Source organism: Nannobrachium achirus (genome assembly GCF_963921795.1).
Source record: "Nannobrachium achirus genome assembly, chromosome: 18".
Classification (NCBI taxonomy): Eukaryota; Metazoa; Chordata; class Actinopteri; order Myctophiformes; family Myctophidae; genus Nannobrachium; species Nannobrachium achirus.
The window spans coordinates 41,511,001-41,530,090 of record NC_137825.1 but is presented as its reverse complement, the minus strand read 5'-3'; the positions used below and the strand labels follow the sequence as shown (position 1 = coordinate 41,530,090).

General features: G+C 43.9%; 1 protein-coding gene across 1 annotated transcript in view; it reads left to right on the top strand.

The window, feature by feature from the left end:
• The window catches only part of cpped1 (calcineurin-like phosphoesterase domain containing 1), a 75,758-nt gene that overhangs the window by 33,973 nt on the left and 22,695 nt on the right, over nt 1-19,090 (top strand). Inside the window, exon 5 of the mRNA XM_080748097.1 lies at nt 370-502. Within this exon, the coding sequence (XP_080604223.1) occupies nt 370-502 (133 nt within the window). The remainder of the gene's footprint in view (nt 1-369; nt 503-19,090) is intronic.

Genomic DNA, 19,090 nt, shown 5'->3' with positions numbered 1-19,090 from the left:
GTGTTCTCCCTTGTTACACATTACACAATATGCTCTGTTGTTTTTGCACTGGTCTTCTACGGTACCTTGAATATAACAAATGGGATCATGTCTCATCCTAGTCTGGGCTGATTTATGACTCTACTTCATTTCGCTTCGTTCTGACACAGACGTCTGGACTTTGCATTTTGGAAGATGGCCACCGGCTGCTCCTGTTCCACAACGGTGACCTGCTCTGCCAAAAATCAGGGCAGAGGTTGCCAAAAAACACTGTGTAACTTATTATTGAGTTTCGGGAGCATCTGGCTCATTGCGGTAGAGTGGGCCAGAATTGAATTTCCTCCCGAAGGTATTGATGCCCGTGGCATCTCTGTATGTGTCTCCGTTCAGGCGTCCAAACCCAAGCACGTCCTGGTGTTCCAGCACATCCCGCTCTACCTGAAGAGGCCAGACGAAGAGGATGACTACTTCAACCTGCAGACGGCCGTCAGACACAGCCTGCTGGACAAGTTCAAGAAGGCAGGTGAGGTGCTTAAAAACAAACAAAAAATAACAGTAGTTGGGGTGGTGCTGGTAGGCGACTTCTGTTGTCCTTTACACCAGTGGTTCTCAAACTTTTTCATGTCAAGGACCTCCAAATTGACACTCATTTTGGACCCCCATTTGAAAAGGTAAGATGATTCTTAACCATTTTAATTTCAAGGACCCCCAGTTTCACATTCATTAGACCAGTGTTTCTCACTGTGCCGCGGACATTTGGTGTGCCCTTTGGGATGCTTTGGTATTCCCTTTGAAAATTGACAGTGAAATCACAATTTAAGGACTTTTAAAACGTTTTTAATACCTCAGGAAAGAAAAGAAAAAGACCATTACTGCATCAAAAGTAATCAACAAACTATATAAAAACTGGTAAAACATTGGCCAAATTGTAAAATAATATAAGAAAGAGGCAAACATTTTGAAAATGTGCCCTGGGATCTTTTAGCTATGAAAAGTGTGCCCTGGCAGAAAAAAGATTGGGAAACACTGCATTAGGCTACGGACCCCCATTTAATGGTATTTCTATCTCTTGGACCCCAATCTATATTGTAAAATCAATGTTAATTTAACTCTGAGAGTGTACCCCTAACGGGTCTATTTGGTTAAATGTTTTACTCTCTCAGAGTTACAGACCCATAAGAGTCCATTTGGTTCCTAACTATCATTTAGCTGCCCCCTGAAACTCCCTCAAGGACCCCTGGGGGTCCCCGGACCCCACTTTGAGAACCAATGCTTTACACCCTCTCTCTGCCCTCAGGCTTTTTTTTTTATAAACCTGTATTTAGGCCTGGGGCGGTATCGACATTTTGTTACCGCGATTACCGTCTTCCCATTTACCGCCGGTACTGCGGTAATTACCGCACCCCGTATCTATTAATTAAGGTTCGGCGATAAGCCAAAATATTGCAATCATCTTCCCAAAAGTCGCCTCTCCACAGCCTGACTGCCCGAGTTATACTTCTCCGTACAGCACAGCGGGTCTGGCTTTAAAAGGAGCAGATCTACAAGCTCAGAACCATAGAGTATATCAGATACGCGTCGCGGATGCGACGTGTTTTAGATCTGTGCCCTGTCGGGTTACCATAGTAACATAGGCTCCGTACTTTTCACACAGCTGTGTGTGAACAGGGGCGTCAATTGGGTATGGCAGGGATATGCAGCTGCCTTACAGGCCTGGTCCAGGGGGGGGGGGGGGGGGGGGAGATAAAAGTTAGTTCTAAATGTAAATCCATAAATGTCTCTTTGTCTATCTGTACTGGTTATTATGTTGGTAAATTACAGTAAAATAACTACAAATGCAAAATGTAACAAAATGGTCACTTTAACAAGGTATTATAATTATATTATAGGTATATATAATTATATATTATATGTACTTCTTAAAATAAATATACCATGCCTGTTGCTAAGGTATGGCAACACCAGTCATGTTGCCATACCTTAGCTTTTTCTGAACTGACGCTACTGTGTGTGAACAAACCAGAAGAGAGAGACGGGTAGTCAGGATCGTGTAGGCTACAGTGATTCTGTAAACTCCATAACTCTATGGTAAACTCACGTCTCAAAACGCAGTGATTGAGTGCTGATACAGGTTTTAGTTACAAGACTTGACAGAAAAGGTTATAAAATCGCCGACGGGGCTCATCGCGCGTCGCGGTTGAAAAAGTAAAATAGTTTCATTTTCGTCCACGCGGCCCGCGCTCCGCTCGTAATCCGTATGAATAAAAAAAGAAACAGCCACAACACAAGGTATGTATTAACATACTTGTGTCGTGGATTACAGAGAAAGTTTACTCTGTTCCGTACTCCCCTACGACGCTGCTGCTGCTGCAGACCTGCACAGCAGGGCAGCAGCCACTCGGACAGTCACGAGTGACGTACACTGTATGTGGCTTCCAAACTGTGGTATACGGCCCAGAGCAGAGCGGCATGGAGCGCATGCGGTCCTCGCTTCTCCCCTGTTTTAAAACTCGCTTGTTTTCAATAAAAAAATATACTATTTTTTGTCTTTTTTGACCGCGGTAAGGACCATGACACCGCGGTAGGCCTTGGTTTACCGCGGTACGGCGGTACGGCGGTTACCGCCCCCAACCCTACCTGTATTGTCCACCTTGGAATAATTTCATTAAAGCTCCACTGAGATAATATTCAATATAGCATAATTATTGTTTGCCATAAAAAAAAGAGATAAATGCTACCATTCCTCACTTATGTAGTTATGGGATTTTGCTGCTGGAGACTTACTTTATCAGCCATTTCTATGCAGTGCACGTGAGCAGAGCGAACACATCTTGACTGGAACATGGAGAGGATTTTCAAAAAGGTCTGCATTGGTAAAAAGTAAACTGGGAACGGTGTGTGTTTTGCAACATAGTTGCTGTCCATGGTATAAATCAGGGACGCTCAGAGAATGTTAGAGAGGCAGGGGCTGACATTTCAAAAGGGCCTTTTGGTGAAAATATTGAAAATCTGCGACGCGTTGTGATCTTGGAGGTCTGCTATTTTCGGTAGGCCTACTTGATACCACACTAAACTACTGTAAGCATAATCAAGTGATTACTGGAGATGTGGTGTACACGGAGAGGGCAATTCTTTCAACGTAAAATGCTGCATTCAAGTTCAGGAGAGTTTGGACAAGGCAATTCTCTTGAATACTACCTTCAGATATGGCATGGAAAAGGGAGGGCATTTGCATTTCTTTCACCATAGTAAAAACTGCATTCATGGTCTGGAGAGGGCACTTTTACAGACGGGTAAAAGGGCAGGGGCTCAAACCCCCTTTGATGTCTATAGGTGCACGTGCCTGGTACAAATTGCATCCACATGAGGGTTCATGGGGGTAGTCTAGGATCTATTGTCTCTACACTGATTAAAGGGGGTTTATTTGTGTCAAAAAAACACAATTGTTTTTGGACACCGGCCTCCAAATAGCAGCAGGATTTGCAGCCAACTAAAACACAGCTTTTATTTATTTATTTTTTGCAATGAGTGGTGCACTGAGAGTAGCTCACGTAAAGATACGCGGTGGATTAATTATCTTGTTTATTGTGTAATTGTAATTGGATTCCTTGAATGAATTATACAGTCGATCAGTATATAGCAACATCAGACTCAGACCAGTCCTCATAACTTACTAGCTTCAAATGTATTTTTAGTCTGGCAAGGGAACAAATGTGCAGTGCCTTAAACAGTGAGAACTTCATGTACATGTATGCTACATCAAGCGTTATATCAGAGTTTGTATTTCGACAGCACTCTTACCAAAGATATGTTCATGTTTAGAGCTTTAAATCTCCAAACATTTATCCCCTCCTCATCTATTGCATTTTGTGTGGTGAAGAACTGCTATGTTATCAGGTGACTAATTACGTGTCACACTTTGCATATGTTTTAACTTCCAAAGTAATGGAAGAGGAAATCTCTTGAGAAGATCTCTCTAAGAAATCTTAAATGTATCTATAATCCCTTCCATAATTCCATGTGTCATCCAAGTCGATGTCACGTGGTGTTGGGCAGCCCTCTCGATACGGTGTATTTGAACCGCCTGCCCTGGCATTAACCCCCCGCTGATTGCGTTGCTATCTGATAGGAACATTATAGTCACAACATGATCCCGGCGTGACTCACAATGCGGCAGTGATGATCATCACAGCCAGCCTCTCATAATGCATGCCTCCAGGACAGACTAGACTACACTCCATAGTTAGATAGGCCTGTTTCCTACAGCAACATTCTCCGATACGCTCCACGGCCAGGAGGGGAGGAATCAGTGAGCAGAAGGAACATTAAGATGGAAGAGGAGAAGACAGTCAGCCAATGATTTGAGTGTCCAGATCCCCTGTTTTATCTTGTGGCTGTAATCATGGTAGTTTGTGTTGAATAAGAGTCTCAGCTTAATGTCTAAGTAATGACAATTACCATGTTATGCATAAACAGAATGTCAGCCCATATGAAGAATATTCTCACCACTACATTTAATTACTATAATAAAAAGAGCTTTCCTGCTCCCATCATGGTCTCAGTGGAGGGAAAACCAACAAAACGTGTACCATCCATCCATTACAGTTGAGATTGTAGTTATAAATATAATGCATATACCAAACCCACAATCAAATCCCTCCATCCACAAACACACTCACACACACTTCTTCAAAGAATTACCCTTTTTGCTGAAAACATTTTTTTTTTTTTTACTTAAAAGTCAAATATCCACCTCATCCGTTACTGTGAAGACATTTCTATCAATTTTCATGTCATCATGGACTTACGCTGCTGTGATGTGGTCTCAATATCTTGCCTCGTGGCTAAGAAACTGTATTTAACTGCTTTCTATAAAACCTATTAATTTCCAAGACGGCTGTTGCTCAGTTAAGAAACCTGACCTCGACAGAGGTTACTCTGCCATTAGTCTTTCACCGCAGGAGATGACTCTCACTTACACTCGCGAGCACACAGACACGCCCGCGCGCGCACGCACACACACACACAGACACACACAGACACACACAACCCCCTAATTAGATTAATCAAAGCACTGGCTGTTTGTATGGAGAATAATACCATACGGGGGACAAACTCCCTGAACGAGAAGACATCGCACACACATGCAATGGCGCACACTCGCGGGCTCGCTGGCAAACTCCCAACAGTGGCACTTGAGATTGACGGGACATCTTCGAAAGTGTGCATGTTTTCCAACCTGCAGCAAGGTGACTGACCAGGCTGAGGGATGGCATTCATTGAATTATCCACCCATTATTTCAACATGCACTTAACCGCTATGGCCTGTCGTGATCAGACGACCCCTCTCTCTCTCGCTCTCTCGCACATAATGGATCGCCGCTCCTCGCTCCTGCTCGGTAGCGCTGCTTAAACATTTAAGAGAGAGCGCGTACAGGGGTTTCCGACATGCCGGGGGCCAGCAAGGTTAATATTACTGTATGCATGTACCGCTCCATCCGAGAACATGCCCAGGGCCCTGTTCTCCCCTCTCCCCGTCTTCACACGTCTCGTCTCTATACACGTATCCTGTCGGTAATCATGAATTCTCTCCATACGTACCGTATAGGGCCAGGGCATGCTCATGCATGCTGGTTAATTATTGACCACTGACATGCTACGGCTCATCGCAGCACTGTGTGTACCGCAGAATGTGCTGTATGTGTGATGTGTGTACAGTATGTTTGTCTTTAAGTGTGTGCATGTACACTGTAGCTGGTGTTCCTAGTCTGTCGGAATGGAGGGATTTGATTGCGGTTTGGGTGTTGTATCAGCGGCGTCCCTGCAGATTGCCAAGTGGCGCTGACCACCCAGTCCCACCCCATGCATAACTGCGATCTGCGGCTGTAATGATACTCTCTTTATCTACTGCGCCGCACGGTACACAGTAGTGGGTTCTGTGGGTTTGCGCTCTCTGCTGAGACCGAGAGAGGGGAGCGGGGGAAGAAGCCCCGGTCTTTGAATGCCTTCCCTTCGAACGCGGCGAATTATGATGTTATGCTAATTACGATGTTTCATTCATGAGCACGGGATTTGACATAAAAAAACATGCCCCATAGCCTCCTCAAGACGGAGACGTGTAACAATTATGGTGATCATATTTTGTGTGAACACAACAATGCCACAGTATCTTTCTTCTTTTTTTTTTATCAGGTTGGGGGTGGGGGGTAATTATTTATTGAGTGAATATGGGATGGAGTTTTCAATGTTGTAATTACATGTAGTTGGGAGCATATCATTTATATGGGTTAACATCCTGTTTAGGTACATGTTCATTTGCATTATAGTCATTAAGTTGATATAATGACCACAGCCACGTTGGACAGGGGGGGGAAATAATCATGGACTTACTGTAATGTCGTCATGGACTCATGGATCACATCTGGAGGGTGCTCAGGTCGTTGGCCACTGACGTCCTTCTGCTGACTCTCATCTCCTGTTCCCTCTTAATGTTCCTTCTGCTCACTGCTTCGTCCCCTCCTGGCCATGAGTGTCTCAGAGAACGTTGCTGTAGGAAATCTGCCTATCTAACTCTGGAGCGTACAGCGCAGTCCAGTGCTAGTCTGTCCTGAAGGCATGCGTTATGAGCGGCTGGCTGTGATGATCGCGTTGTGAGTCACTCAGGTCGGGAACGTGTTGCGAAAGCCAGGGCACAGGGTTAATGTATCGAGAGGGCCAACATGAAAGTGACTTTCGGTTTGCCCATTTGCCTTTTTACATTACATATTTGTTTCTTTATCAAAACAGACAGAAAGATAGTCAGTGTAGTAGCGTAGGAGTTTATTGGGGGAGGGGGTTCTTCTAACTTTTGAGAGTTCCCCTTCAGGTGTGCAAATTGTGACACATAATTTGTCACCTGAGACTGTAGCAGGAGTTGAGTAGGTGTTAGGTGTTGTTACAAGAGCAGTGGCACTTTTAACTTGATTTGTATTATACTTTACAATAACAAGGTGCTGTACACAAAACATTAAGAACATGAACACTATGAATGCAATAAAAATATTGTTATTAGAGAGTTGAGGAAAACAAGATATGCTCATATAAAACAGATACAGACAATAGAATTCAATTACAGTGCAGCACAAGGAATGTATGATATACGTCAGTATGAAAAGGTAGCGGCAAACTGAAAAGTCCTCATCTTTTAGGACGTAAAAGACCTGCAGTTTTCACTTTTCTGGGAGTTCGTTCCAGATTTGTGCATAAAAACTGAATGTTCTGCCTTCCAGGCAGTTATTTTTTGTGTTTAGCACCACCTTTGGGTTCTAGTGTGGTATTGCAGCAGCAGTGGGACTGGGGGTTGGGTAATTTTGTACACACCTGTTTAGAGCATGTTTGATCTCTAGAGTAGCACCTGATGTGTGTGAGTAATCAAGGGACAGGCCAGTTTTCTGTCAGTTCAGCAGCAAACTTTGAAGAGAGAACAGTACTCCAGTGTTTGTTTAGCACATGTTGCATTCTGTGTATGCCAGCGCAAGCATTGCCTGTAAGTGAACATATTTATTTTTACATTGCATAATTTTGAAGAATGTGTAATGTAAGATTACTTTTTGTCTTGTTTGCTGACAGAATGTTGTGTTTGTTTTATTTTCAGTACACTGAATGTTGCTTATGAGTCTGAGCCCAACGCTGAGCCCACCAGTAGAACAATCTTCAGTTGATATACAGTAGATCAATGTAACAAGGATCCTACTATAAGGAATACAAAGGTCAGAAAGTCTGATTTGAAAATTACCCGCTGTTTTTCTGGAAAACGTATTACTCAGCCTCTGTAGCAGTTAGAAACCAAATTCCAAAACTATTCGATAGCTTACAGTGTTACACCTTTGGCTTTCATAGAAAAAAATCAGAAAAAATGGGTTAATAATAAGCTTTGATCTTGCAATCAGCATGAGAGAGAGGAGTGCTCATTGGCCGCTAGCCCACCACACTTAACCTCCACTCTCTCTTCAACTCTCCACCGCCCCCTATCACAGAAAATGGAAAAGAGAACGTGTTTCCCATTTAGTCAAAGCTTTTGTTAACCTGACATTAGGCGCACATTTAAAATATCCCAAAATCCGACATGCGGTTTTCGTTACTTTTGTACGACTGAAGTAGGACAGCTGTAGTAGGGCAGCATAGGGGCGGCATAGCTCAGGGGTAGAGAAACCGTTATTAGGGCACAAAGGGTTCCCGAAGGTTTCCCAGTTCAAATCCGGGCTCCCCCTGAGTTAATGTCGAAGGGTCCTTGGGCAAGACTCTGAACCCCACATTGCTCCCGGTGAGCTGGTTGGAGCCTTGCATGGTTTCCTCCGCCACCGGTGTATGAATGTGTGCGTGAATGGGTGAATGTAATGCACAATCTCTGTAAAGCGCTTTGGATAAAAGCGCTATATAAATGCACCATTTACCATTTACCATTTAGGGCAGCTGAAGTGGTTAAAGGATGACCAGTTGCATTCATTTATCAAAAAACATAAAAAGATGAAATGTGGAGATATATTTAGTTTCTGCCCGACAGTGTCGACATACTGTACAGACTCATACAGAAACATCTCCACATATGCTCATACCAAGCAGACGTACAGTTTTCATGCTCGCATGTATTGGTGAAATTGAAGGAAAGTGATGTGTGGAACATTCTGACATGTCTCCTCCGGGGCATGCATGTAAAAATATACCTCAGTAGTCTGTGGGGTGGACGGATGCAGGGGCGTCACACCAAATTCTGGGCCCTGGGTACAAGGATTCACTGTGGGCCCCCCATGAATGTTAACTATTGAAAAATAGCAGATATACAAGCTTGCAGCGCTGCAAGCTTGTAGATCTGCTATTTTTGAAAAATTGTGAAAATGTGCGCAAGAATGTTTCTATGTCAGTGGTGCTCAAACCTTTTCACGTCAATTTGGCCACGGATCCCTAATCTCAAAATATTTCGTTTTAGGGACCCCCCAGAAGCAATGTTTGACATACAAATGTTTGCTTAAAAAATACATATATTCAAAGATTTTCACACATTTTCACGACTTTTCAAAAATAACAGATCTACAATATATATATATATAATATATATAATATAATATTGTATATCTGATATTTTTTAATAGCTTAAGTTACTAGGGCCCCTCCACCTTGGGCCCTAGTAACTCAGTCCCACTTCCCCCCCCCCCCCCCCCCCCCCCTTGTGACGCCCCTGACAAATGTATAGTGTGCTTCTTAGAGTGGAAAAAAAGAACAATGAGAGAAAAGGAAGTAATGTGCTCTTGGACATTGTGAGAGAATATAATGGATTGTGCATTCGTCTGCCCGTCTCCGAACAGTGTGTGTGTATGTGTGTGTGTGTGTGGGGGGGGGGGGGGTTCTCTTTTCATCCATGGAGAATGACGTCTCTCTTGGATGTGTATACAGTACAAGTTGGCTACGGACATCCCCCCCATTCCTCCCACCCCTACGTTGGGTTGTTCATGCGTCATGCACCCCCCACTCACCATCTTCCTCTCCTTGATGTTGAATGTGTCGTTGCGGCGGAAGCTTTTATCCTTTTGTCCTCCAGATGTTCTGCTTCTGTAATCTGCCGTTGATCAATACTGATCACCAGAGCCATGTTACCTTGACCCTACAGCCACTTACAATGTAATTGTTCTAGATCAGTGGTTCTCAACCTTTTCAGGCCGTGACCCCCAAAATAATCATATTTTAACTGGGGACCCGCCCACCCTGACGAGCACTAAGAGTTGAGGCATTACATTTTGTATAATAGCCGATCTACATGCTCACAACGCGTCGCAACGCGAGGCGTTGTGAGCATGTAGATCGGCTATTTTCACAGTTTCTTCCTCTAATATTTGACAATTTGGCCAATGTTTAATTTGTCATTTTAGAGGTATTAAAAAGTCCTTAAATTGTCACTTTAGAAATGTGCAGATACCCTCTATATACTTACTGTTGGTTGGTCATACACACATGTTAACATACTGTATGTTGGCCTGCTTACTGTTGAGTGATAAAGGAATGTTAACATAAAGCTAAACATCTGGGGACCCCCCAAAATAATTTGGGGTCCCCTCTGGGGGTCCCGACCCCTAGGTTGAGAACCACTGTTCTAGATAGCAATCATAGCATATCTATCTATGTATCTGTCTGTCTTTGTGTTGCTTTCATATTTGGGCCAATAACGCAGCGCTTTTCACCATGTTATCAACCTGCCTGTTGTTGCCGCCCACCTGCCTCAACTTCAATAAGCAGATACTTGGTTAGATCCCAATTGTTTTGGAACTACACCTTATGGAATGTACGTGAATTAAAAACCTTCCAAAAGAGAAAAACACCCTGGATGGTTAAAATACAAAGTAATTCTCTCTTTCTTTTCATTTACAAATGAAAAGGCCAAAAGCCTTCAGAGACTACACTGCATTTCAAAGCAAGGTGAGAAATCCATTTTTCCTTTGTCTCAGCTGAACTGCTGGAGTATGAATTAAGCATTGATGATAATGGGGGGTTTGCAAGGTCTTGCTTCTCGTTTGTACTGGCTGCTAATGTGACTGGCTAAGGTCCTCTCACTCCTTGAACCCCTTTTGAGAGGAAAGTGCGGTGAAATGTTCCGAAGTAGAACTAGCCCTCAGGGTGCAATGATAAAACTTCACCCTTTGTGAAAATCTTCACCCAGTGTGCAAGTGCAACCAAATGAACCCTTAGTTAAAAGAACACTCAGGATTGTACAGTGTGGCGATTCCCATGTCAATTTGGGTGTGATGTGAGCAGAGGCAGACAGATGTGAGGCAGTAATGACAGGCTGAACGGCGGGTAATTCTCACCCCACAGACGGCACCTCTGAAATGGAACACCTGGACCTTGTACAGACAGACGTTTTTGTATGAAATCAGTCATCGTATAGGCAAGCGACGTGGCGGGACCCAGACGGCGTGTGGCTCAGTTCTTATATGCCCATTTCTCAGGTTTGTCGCTGGAATTGGTTGACTACCCGGGGGATTTGGATCAGCATTTGTGAGGTGGTTATTGCTGCTGCTGGGATTTCCAAGCCACACACATACACACACATACGCGCGCACACACACACACACACACACACACACACACACACACACACACGCACACACGTCTACGTATATATACCGATGTATACTTGCACACACGCTCCAGCAACATGTAATGGAAATGGAGAACACAGGCCCCTGCAGACAAATAATAACATTTAATTGAATTTCCCTCAGTGAGGCATTTTAATCTTTTATAGGCTTGTGTGAATGTGTGTGTGTCAGTGTTTTTTTTTTCTCTATCTTTTCCTCTTTTCCCCCCCACTTTTTCCTGTTCATGCTTGCGCGTGTGCCGGCGTGCATGCACACGCATGCGTGTACCTTTACATTTGGATGCAGCGATGCATTCGTTTGCATAAAATAAGGTGATATATTGTCAGCGTGTATATGTTATCGCGACTCAGCAGCTGCGCAAGGGGATGGGTGTGACACCAATTAGTCTTCCCCTGGCTTGTCACAGAGAAGGCAATAGCCTGGGAAATGTTGACTGCCTGCTCAACTCATACCAGACACCATGGCCTGACACTGTGTTCATCCCTCCTGAGCAAATAAGCGACTCAAACCCGCTTTTTTAAATGATGTTGATAATTTGTAGGCTTTCTGAGTAAATTGTTTTAATTGTTACTTTTATTAGTTATACAAGGATCATTCTTATCTTTGGTTAAGTTTTATTTAATAAATAGTTCTCTGAACATGGTTAAGATTTGTTTTGGGGCTTTTATGCCTTTATTGGATAGGACAGTAGACTGACAGGAAATGGGGAGAGAGACGGGGAGTGACATGGGGCAAAGGTCGTCCGGATCGGGAATCGAACCGGCGACGCCGTCAGGCAACCATGCCTACGTGGCAATGCCTAAGTGGTATGCGCCGGGGTACCCACTCTGCACATGGTTTTCATTAACCACTTAAGCCCCATCCTTTGGTCTTGTTTCACAAAAGCTCTTTGCCGAAAATACTTAGACACTTTGTGTGCTTAGATCTGCTATTTTTGCTGAATGCTCACCATGCCAACCAAAATGATGCTAGGGTTCAAATAGTTAACAAGCTCAGTCTGGCTAATGTACAATACGTGTATTTTAACATTGTATTAACTAATCTATCTATAAATGCGACAAATCTCTGTGTGTATGTAATCCGCGTATCTCGAGAACCGTTCGTCCCACCGGCTTCAGATTCGGCACGCGCGTTCCCCGCCGCGGCGCGGAGTGCAGTGCCGGGCCTCGGCCCGACTCGGCATGCGGTTTTCCCGAAGCGGCGCGAAACGTTCGGAATCTCCTTACGCGGAGCTGATTGTTGACATCAGGCTGTTCCTGAGGAAATCGGCACAATCGCTGACTCATTGTGACATCACTTCATAAAAGGCTCTGACATCACGTACGCCGCATGAGTCAACAAAAGAATCTCTGTGAATGTGTATGTATGTATGTGAATCTCGAGAACCGTTCTTCCCACCGGCACGCGCGTTCTCCAGATATGGGCATAAAATGAATCCCCGAATGGGGAGCTGATGTCTGACATCAGAGTTTTCCGCAACCGGTACTGTGTGTGCAGAGATCTCCATAAATGCGAGAAGTCTCTGTGTGTCTGTAATCCGCGTATCTCGAGAACCGTTCGTCCCACCGGCTTCAGATTCGGCACGCGCGTTCCCCGCCGCGGCACGGAGTGCAGTGCCGGGTCTCGACCCGACCCGACGCGCGGTTTTCCCGAACCGGCGCGAAACGTTCGGAATCTCCTTATTTGATTGTTGGTTTATTTGGTTGATTGTTGACATCAGGCTGTTCCGGAGGAAATCGGCGAAAGCTCTGACTCATTGTGACATCACTTCATAAAAGGCTCTGACATCACGTACGCCACATGAGTCAACAAAAAATCTCTGTGAGTGTGTATGTATGTATGTAATCCGCATATCTCGAGAACCGTTCGTCCCACGGGCACGCGCGTTCTCCATATATGGGCATAAAATGAATGCCCCCATATATGGGCATAAAATGGATTGCAGACAGACAGATACAGATATCTCCATATATGGACATAAAATGGACAGCGACATACAGACAGACAGATACAGATAACTCCATATATGGGCATAAATGGACACAGGCAGACAGATGGTCAAAACGGGTCCTATGAAAACAGGTATAATGGGGTTTGCATTAAAGGGTGGGGCATTCATTCCCTATTTACATTGTTCCGAGTTGGCCAGGTCGCCGACTAGACGCTGGGCCGCCCGAAGGGCGGCCCAGCTTCTAGTAATAATAATGGGTATTAATAACAGGAACAGGTGGTAAGACGTCCAGGATGTAGTCAGGATATCCTATCGTCCATTCACATATTCATCATGACTGCAGAAAAATTGATATGTCGGATTCTTTTCCCATATTGCGTGTTTGGTCAAATCAGCTAAAACAATAGGAAAAAGCCTTGGCAGTAATCTACATTAGTTTGATTAAAGATAATGGCAGTCAAAGTGTTAATAAACACTTTATAGACAGAACCACTTCAAAAGGACAGTTCACCCCCAAAATATATTTTTTTCTACCGATTACCCACCCCATAGAGACTTAAATTCATGGATATTCTTTTGTTTTTGTCGCATTCCTAAGCCAATGATTTGACCCTTTGTGTCTCCATAGGGAACAAAGGAGGCACTTTGTGTCTCCATAGTGAACCACTGCTGGTCATCAAATTATTGGCTTAGGAATGCAACAAAAACTAAAAAAATATCCATGAATACTTTTTTCACTTTGTTTTATTGAATATTTTATTAGACAAATGTGTAACAGCACAAGTACAGTCAAAACACTTAGTCTAAAAGGATTACACCAAATTGGGGTCCTAGGTATTAAATTCATCAACAGGTGAACTATCCCTTTAAGCCCTATATACTGTACTTTGACATAATGACAAATAGGGAAAACAGCAGATGTACCAGCTCACCAAGCCTCACATAATTGTTTTTCCCAAAATAGGGAGGATTCCCATCCGTATGCTTAGCTACCCTTCTCTTTCCCGTTTCCTTGCCTTTCCTCATAGATGGGTGCAGTAATTAGGTCCCCATCGCCATGGAGAAACCCACTGATTATACGTGTATAACGTGCAAACACAAACACGAAACACCTTCTTCGTTTCTTCTTTAGCATTCAATAGAATTGTGTTTATTGATAATAACAACACAGCAATAATAGTAAACAGGAAAGAAACACAAAAACACAGTTCAAGCATAGCTATCGGCTGCACAGTAGTACAGTACATGGCTAATTAGAGGCGCAAGGAAGCCCTGTAAGAAAATGTGTTGCTCTGGTCTGTCTTTCTCCTTCAACTCTGATTCTCTCTTTTATCCTCTCATCCCTCCCTCCCTTGCTCTCTCTCTCTCTCGCTCTCGCTCTCGCTCTCTCTCTCTCTCTCTCTCTCTCTCTCTCTCTCTCTCTGGTTGTGTATCTGTGAGGGTCCTGCTCTGTTCATAGCTGAAGACACATTCATCAGCCACGGGGGATTCGATAACAGGCAGTAGATAAGCCTTTAACCCCATTGTGTTAATGATGAGGGTGGGTGAATAATGCGCACGCTTTTCTTTCTATCGCTTTCCCTCATGCTTTTCCTTCCTCCTAGCCACTCTTTTTTTTATTGCACTCTCCTCTCTCAATCTTTTTCTCTCCATCTCATTCTTGTTACCCACTCCATCCCAATCTTTTCTTTCTGCGCGCCCCCCCCCCCCCCCCCCCCCCCCTCTCGCTCTCTCGCCAGAGGTTGGGGCTGGTGATGAATTATTGCACTAGTGGAACTAGCAGAGCAGCAGTTGAACATGTCATTGTGCTTTTGGCCGAGGAAGTGGTGCCGTTGCAGAGTCCATGGGGGACTTACGACAGCGGTGCACATCCCACCGTCTCATACGGTTTAATTGACTGAGGTGCCGGTAAATATTCTTGTCTTCGTTTCCGGTTGATGTCAGGATGAGGCATCAACTCCCAGTCAACTCTGAAGTGATTTAATTTCAGTGAGAGTGTGACATCTAGGGCTGTCACAATTATTACATAATCGACTCTAATTACAATTATTTGACATAATCACAATTATTTTGTGATAATCGTCATAATCGTTTACATGTTGAAAGATGTTTATATATGTTCAAACATTTAAAAAATAGTGGAAATAGCAGATCTACAAGCTCAAAACGCGTTGCAATGCGACGCGTTGTGAGCTTGTAGATCGGCTATTTCCACTATCAATGTTCTTTTTAAAGTGTAAAGTTGTGAAATATGTCCTTAATTTCTTTGTATATTTAGGTTACGCGTCATATCTGCCATGTGCAATTTCAAAGCCTACAAGCCAAACAGAAATGTAATTGTCAACAACAAAAAGACAATAAAATCTTTAATCGCAATTATTTGAGAGACAATTAATCGTCATGTAAAATGTCATATCGTGACAGCCCTAGTGACATCTATAAGATGCATCATTGTACCACTCCTCGAAGAGTACGCATGCTTCCTGAGTCCTTTAACATTGCATGACCGCGGTGGAGTTGTAGCGCCTCCTGTTCCTTCTGGGTTCCATGGCGCGGTACTGGACTTTTGTAAAGCGTGGGTTTCGTCATTCTCCTCTTCTTATTAATTATTGATGCCATCAGCAGGCCTGCCTGGCAGATATACGTCTATGACGGCTGTGTGGAAGTCGGTAGATCTTGCAGAAAGGCTGTAGTATTAGTAATCTAATCCTGCGGTGCTCTGGTTAATTCAGTGCCATAATTAACACACAGATAGATTATCTGTTGTATTGGTATCGGCACCAATCTGGCTCCTACCCGGTCTGATAAAGGAAGCTGTATCAATAATGCCTATGCTTAATTTGGAGACACAATTAACACACAAATAGCTGATTGTCTATCTGTACTAGTATTGTATCGATGCCAATCTTGCTCCCTCCCATCCGCTTTCATAAAGGAAACTATATCAATTCAATGAGCTGTTCAGAGATGTTCAAAAACAAGGCTAGGCGTAGCTGGGTCTCTGTGTGGGAATAAAGCATGGTAATGTGGATACAGGTGCCATCAGGTGCCATGTGGCAGATACTTGTAGATGAAGGATAATGCTCTTTTCAATGTAAAGGTCCAGTGTATCTTCGATGCTAGCTTACCACTAAAGAGAACAAAGTAGCATGTCACCTGCCAATGTTAGGTAGGAGCAACAGGCATAGGCCAAAACCAGAGAACCATGTCGGGGAAAGAGCTGCCAGCACTCACAGACCTAAGGACAGACCTGTCCTTCAGGTACTTTTAATTAAATAAAGGGAAGACTGAGATATCCCAAGATTTCCAACAGGAGTAGGCCAGAAGCAGAATACCAAAACCACTTTGCTTTTATTTGGCCCCTAAAATATACACAATTTATGTTGACTTAATTACTAGCTTAAAGGGATAGTTCCTATCGATTACTCAACCCATGGAGTCTTGAATTCATTCTTTCTTCCCCGCATTCCTAAGCCAATAATTTGATGACTGGCAGTGGAGATACAGCTTTGTTCCCTATGGAGACACAAAGAGCCTGCTTTGTTCCCTATGGAGACACAAAGAGCCTGCTTTGTTCCCTATGGAGACACCAAAGAGTCTCCTCAAATTATTTGCCTAGTAATGCGACAAAAACAATATCCATGAATTCAAGTGTCTATGGGGTGAGTAATCGATTAAAAATGTTCATTTTGGGAGTGAATCATCCCTTTAAGTAAAGGTAAATACATTCAACAAAAGCTGTCCTCAAATCCTCCCTTTTTCTTCTAGAGGATTTCCTCTTTAGGAGAATTGTGACCTGGCATTCCAAAGGACAACTTATCACATGCACAATTCAGATATAGATTTGTTGATGTGGGCCTAAGTGGGACCCAGCCAAAAATGCTACTAACGTTAGCATGAACAGATGGATGACAACAAAGCACTACTGAACCTGCTTTGACCACGTTACTACAATGTAGATGCACTTGGCCAGTTCCCTGTGTGGGTGTGTGTTAGGGTGGCACAATTAACCAAGTTTTTTCTTTTTTCTTTTAATTAATCGGGTCTTCAATAGTCTTCAATTAATTAATAATCTTAGCCTCTTGGCAATATTGAAGCACTCAATTTAATTCTGTACCCTCGCTGGAGTTAAAAAAAAAAAAACGGGAAAAAAAGAGAAGCAATTACATGATTTGGTTATCCCCAAATCTAAATCAGAATTAATAATCATGACTAATAATCTTAATCACAGTATCCAGAAAAATATGATTGCTTGTTACTGAGCTGTAATTGTACGACCCCAGCCCTGGGGTTATGTTGGAGGGGAGGACACAGGAATGGAGGGCGCCGCCGCATGGAGACTGATGTGAAAGAGATTTATGGGTTGTGGGCCGGCGAGAGGTCTCGGACCACTGTATCATTTTGTATCTCGCTCTGTCATGCAAATTATCCACAGCCAGCAACTCATGATGAATTATTTGCCAAGCCTTTACTTTAATGACAGCCCGCCCTCTGAAACACGCGCACGCTTGCAAAGTCACACACACGCACGCACGCACGCACACACGCACCCAGGAGATAGACACAGACACAATACAGGCACAATTTTTCTCCTCGAGAAAAATACAATGTGGCAAAAATACAGACAAAGTGATACAAACAAAAGAGAAACAATTGGGAGAGCAAGGAAATCTTTGAAACCGTGTGAGACGGCAGCATGATGGGGACGAAGAAAAATCGAGATGGACAGAGATACTGTACAGGACAGAGCCTTGAAGAAGAAACAACCGTAACACTTACCCCCCGGCTCCACTGCAAGCGTCGAGCATTGCGTCAGCAGTAGGGCTGGGTTCGGTAACCGCCGTACCGCCGTATCGCGGTATACCGCGGCCTACCGCGGTGTCAGGGTCCTTACCGCGGTCAAAAAAGACAAAAAAATAGGCTATTTTTATTGAGAACGAGCGAGTTTTAAAACGGGGGAGAAGCGAGGACCGCATGCGCTCCATGCCGCTCTGCTCTGGGCCGTGTACCACACGTTGGAAGCCGCCCACATACGTCACTCACACACACACAGTGCACGCAGGGCAGTAGAGTACGGAGCACAACTCTATGACGGAGCAGCAATGCAGCATATACTTTCTCTGTAATCCACTCGACACAAGGATGTTAATACATACCTTGTGTTGTGGCATATCTTTTTTTATTCATACGGATTACTGGCGGAGCGCGGGCCGCGTGGACAAAACCGAAAATGAAACTATTTTACTTTCTCCAGCTCCACCGCGTCGCACGTTGTGCTCCGTCCAGCGGCGCGTCGGCGATTTTATAACCTTTTCTGTCAAGTCTTGTAACTAAAACCTGTATATAGCAGCACTCAATCACTGTGATTTGAGAGTTGAGACGTGACGTGAGTTTACAGAATCACTGTACACGATCTGACTACCCTTCCTCTTCTGGTTTGTTCACATAGCTGTTTGTGTCTGAAAAGCCCAAGTAGCTAGCCTACGTTACTATGGTAACCCGACAGTGCAGATCTAAAAGCTCAGAACGCATCGAGGATGCGATGTGGTGTGAGCTTGTAGATCTGCTCCTTTGAAAGCCAGACCCGCTGTGCTGTACGGAGAAGTATATCTCGGGCAGTCAGGCTGTGTCGCCTCGCCTCTCCACTGTGGAGAGGCGACTTTTGGGAAGATGATTGCAATATTTTGGCTTATCGCCGAACCTTAATTAATAGATACGGGGGTGCGGTAATTACCGCAGTACCGGCGGTAAATGGGAAGACGGTAATCGCGGTAACAAAATGTCCATACCGCCCCAGGCCTAGTCAGCAGCAACGCTGGGAACGCTCCAGTTTTAATCAATGAAGGGTGCTCCACTGCCGACGTCAACGTCGAACACTCCGGTTGTTTAGTCATTTATTTATTCAGTCATTTATTAATTATGATTAGATGTAATTGCTTTGCATTATATATATCGGTACGTGCTTTTCTGCCGTTGGCTATCCATTCACGTCATTCACAATGGTGACTAGATGTCCCAAAGATACTAGCAT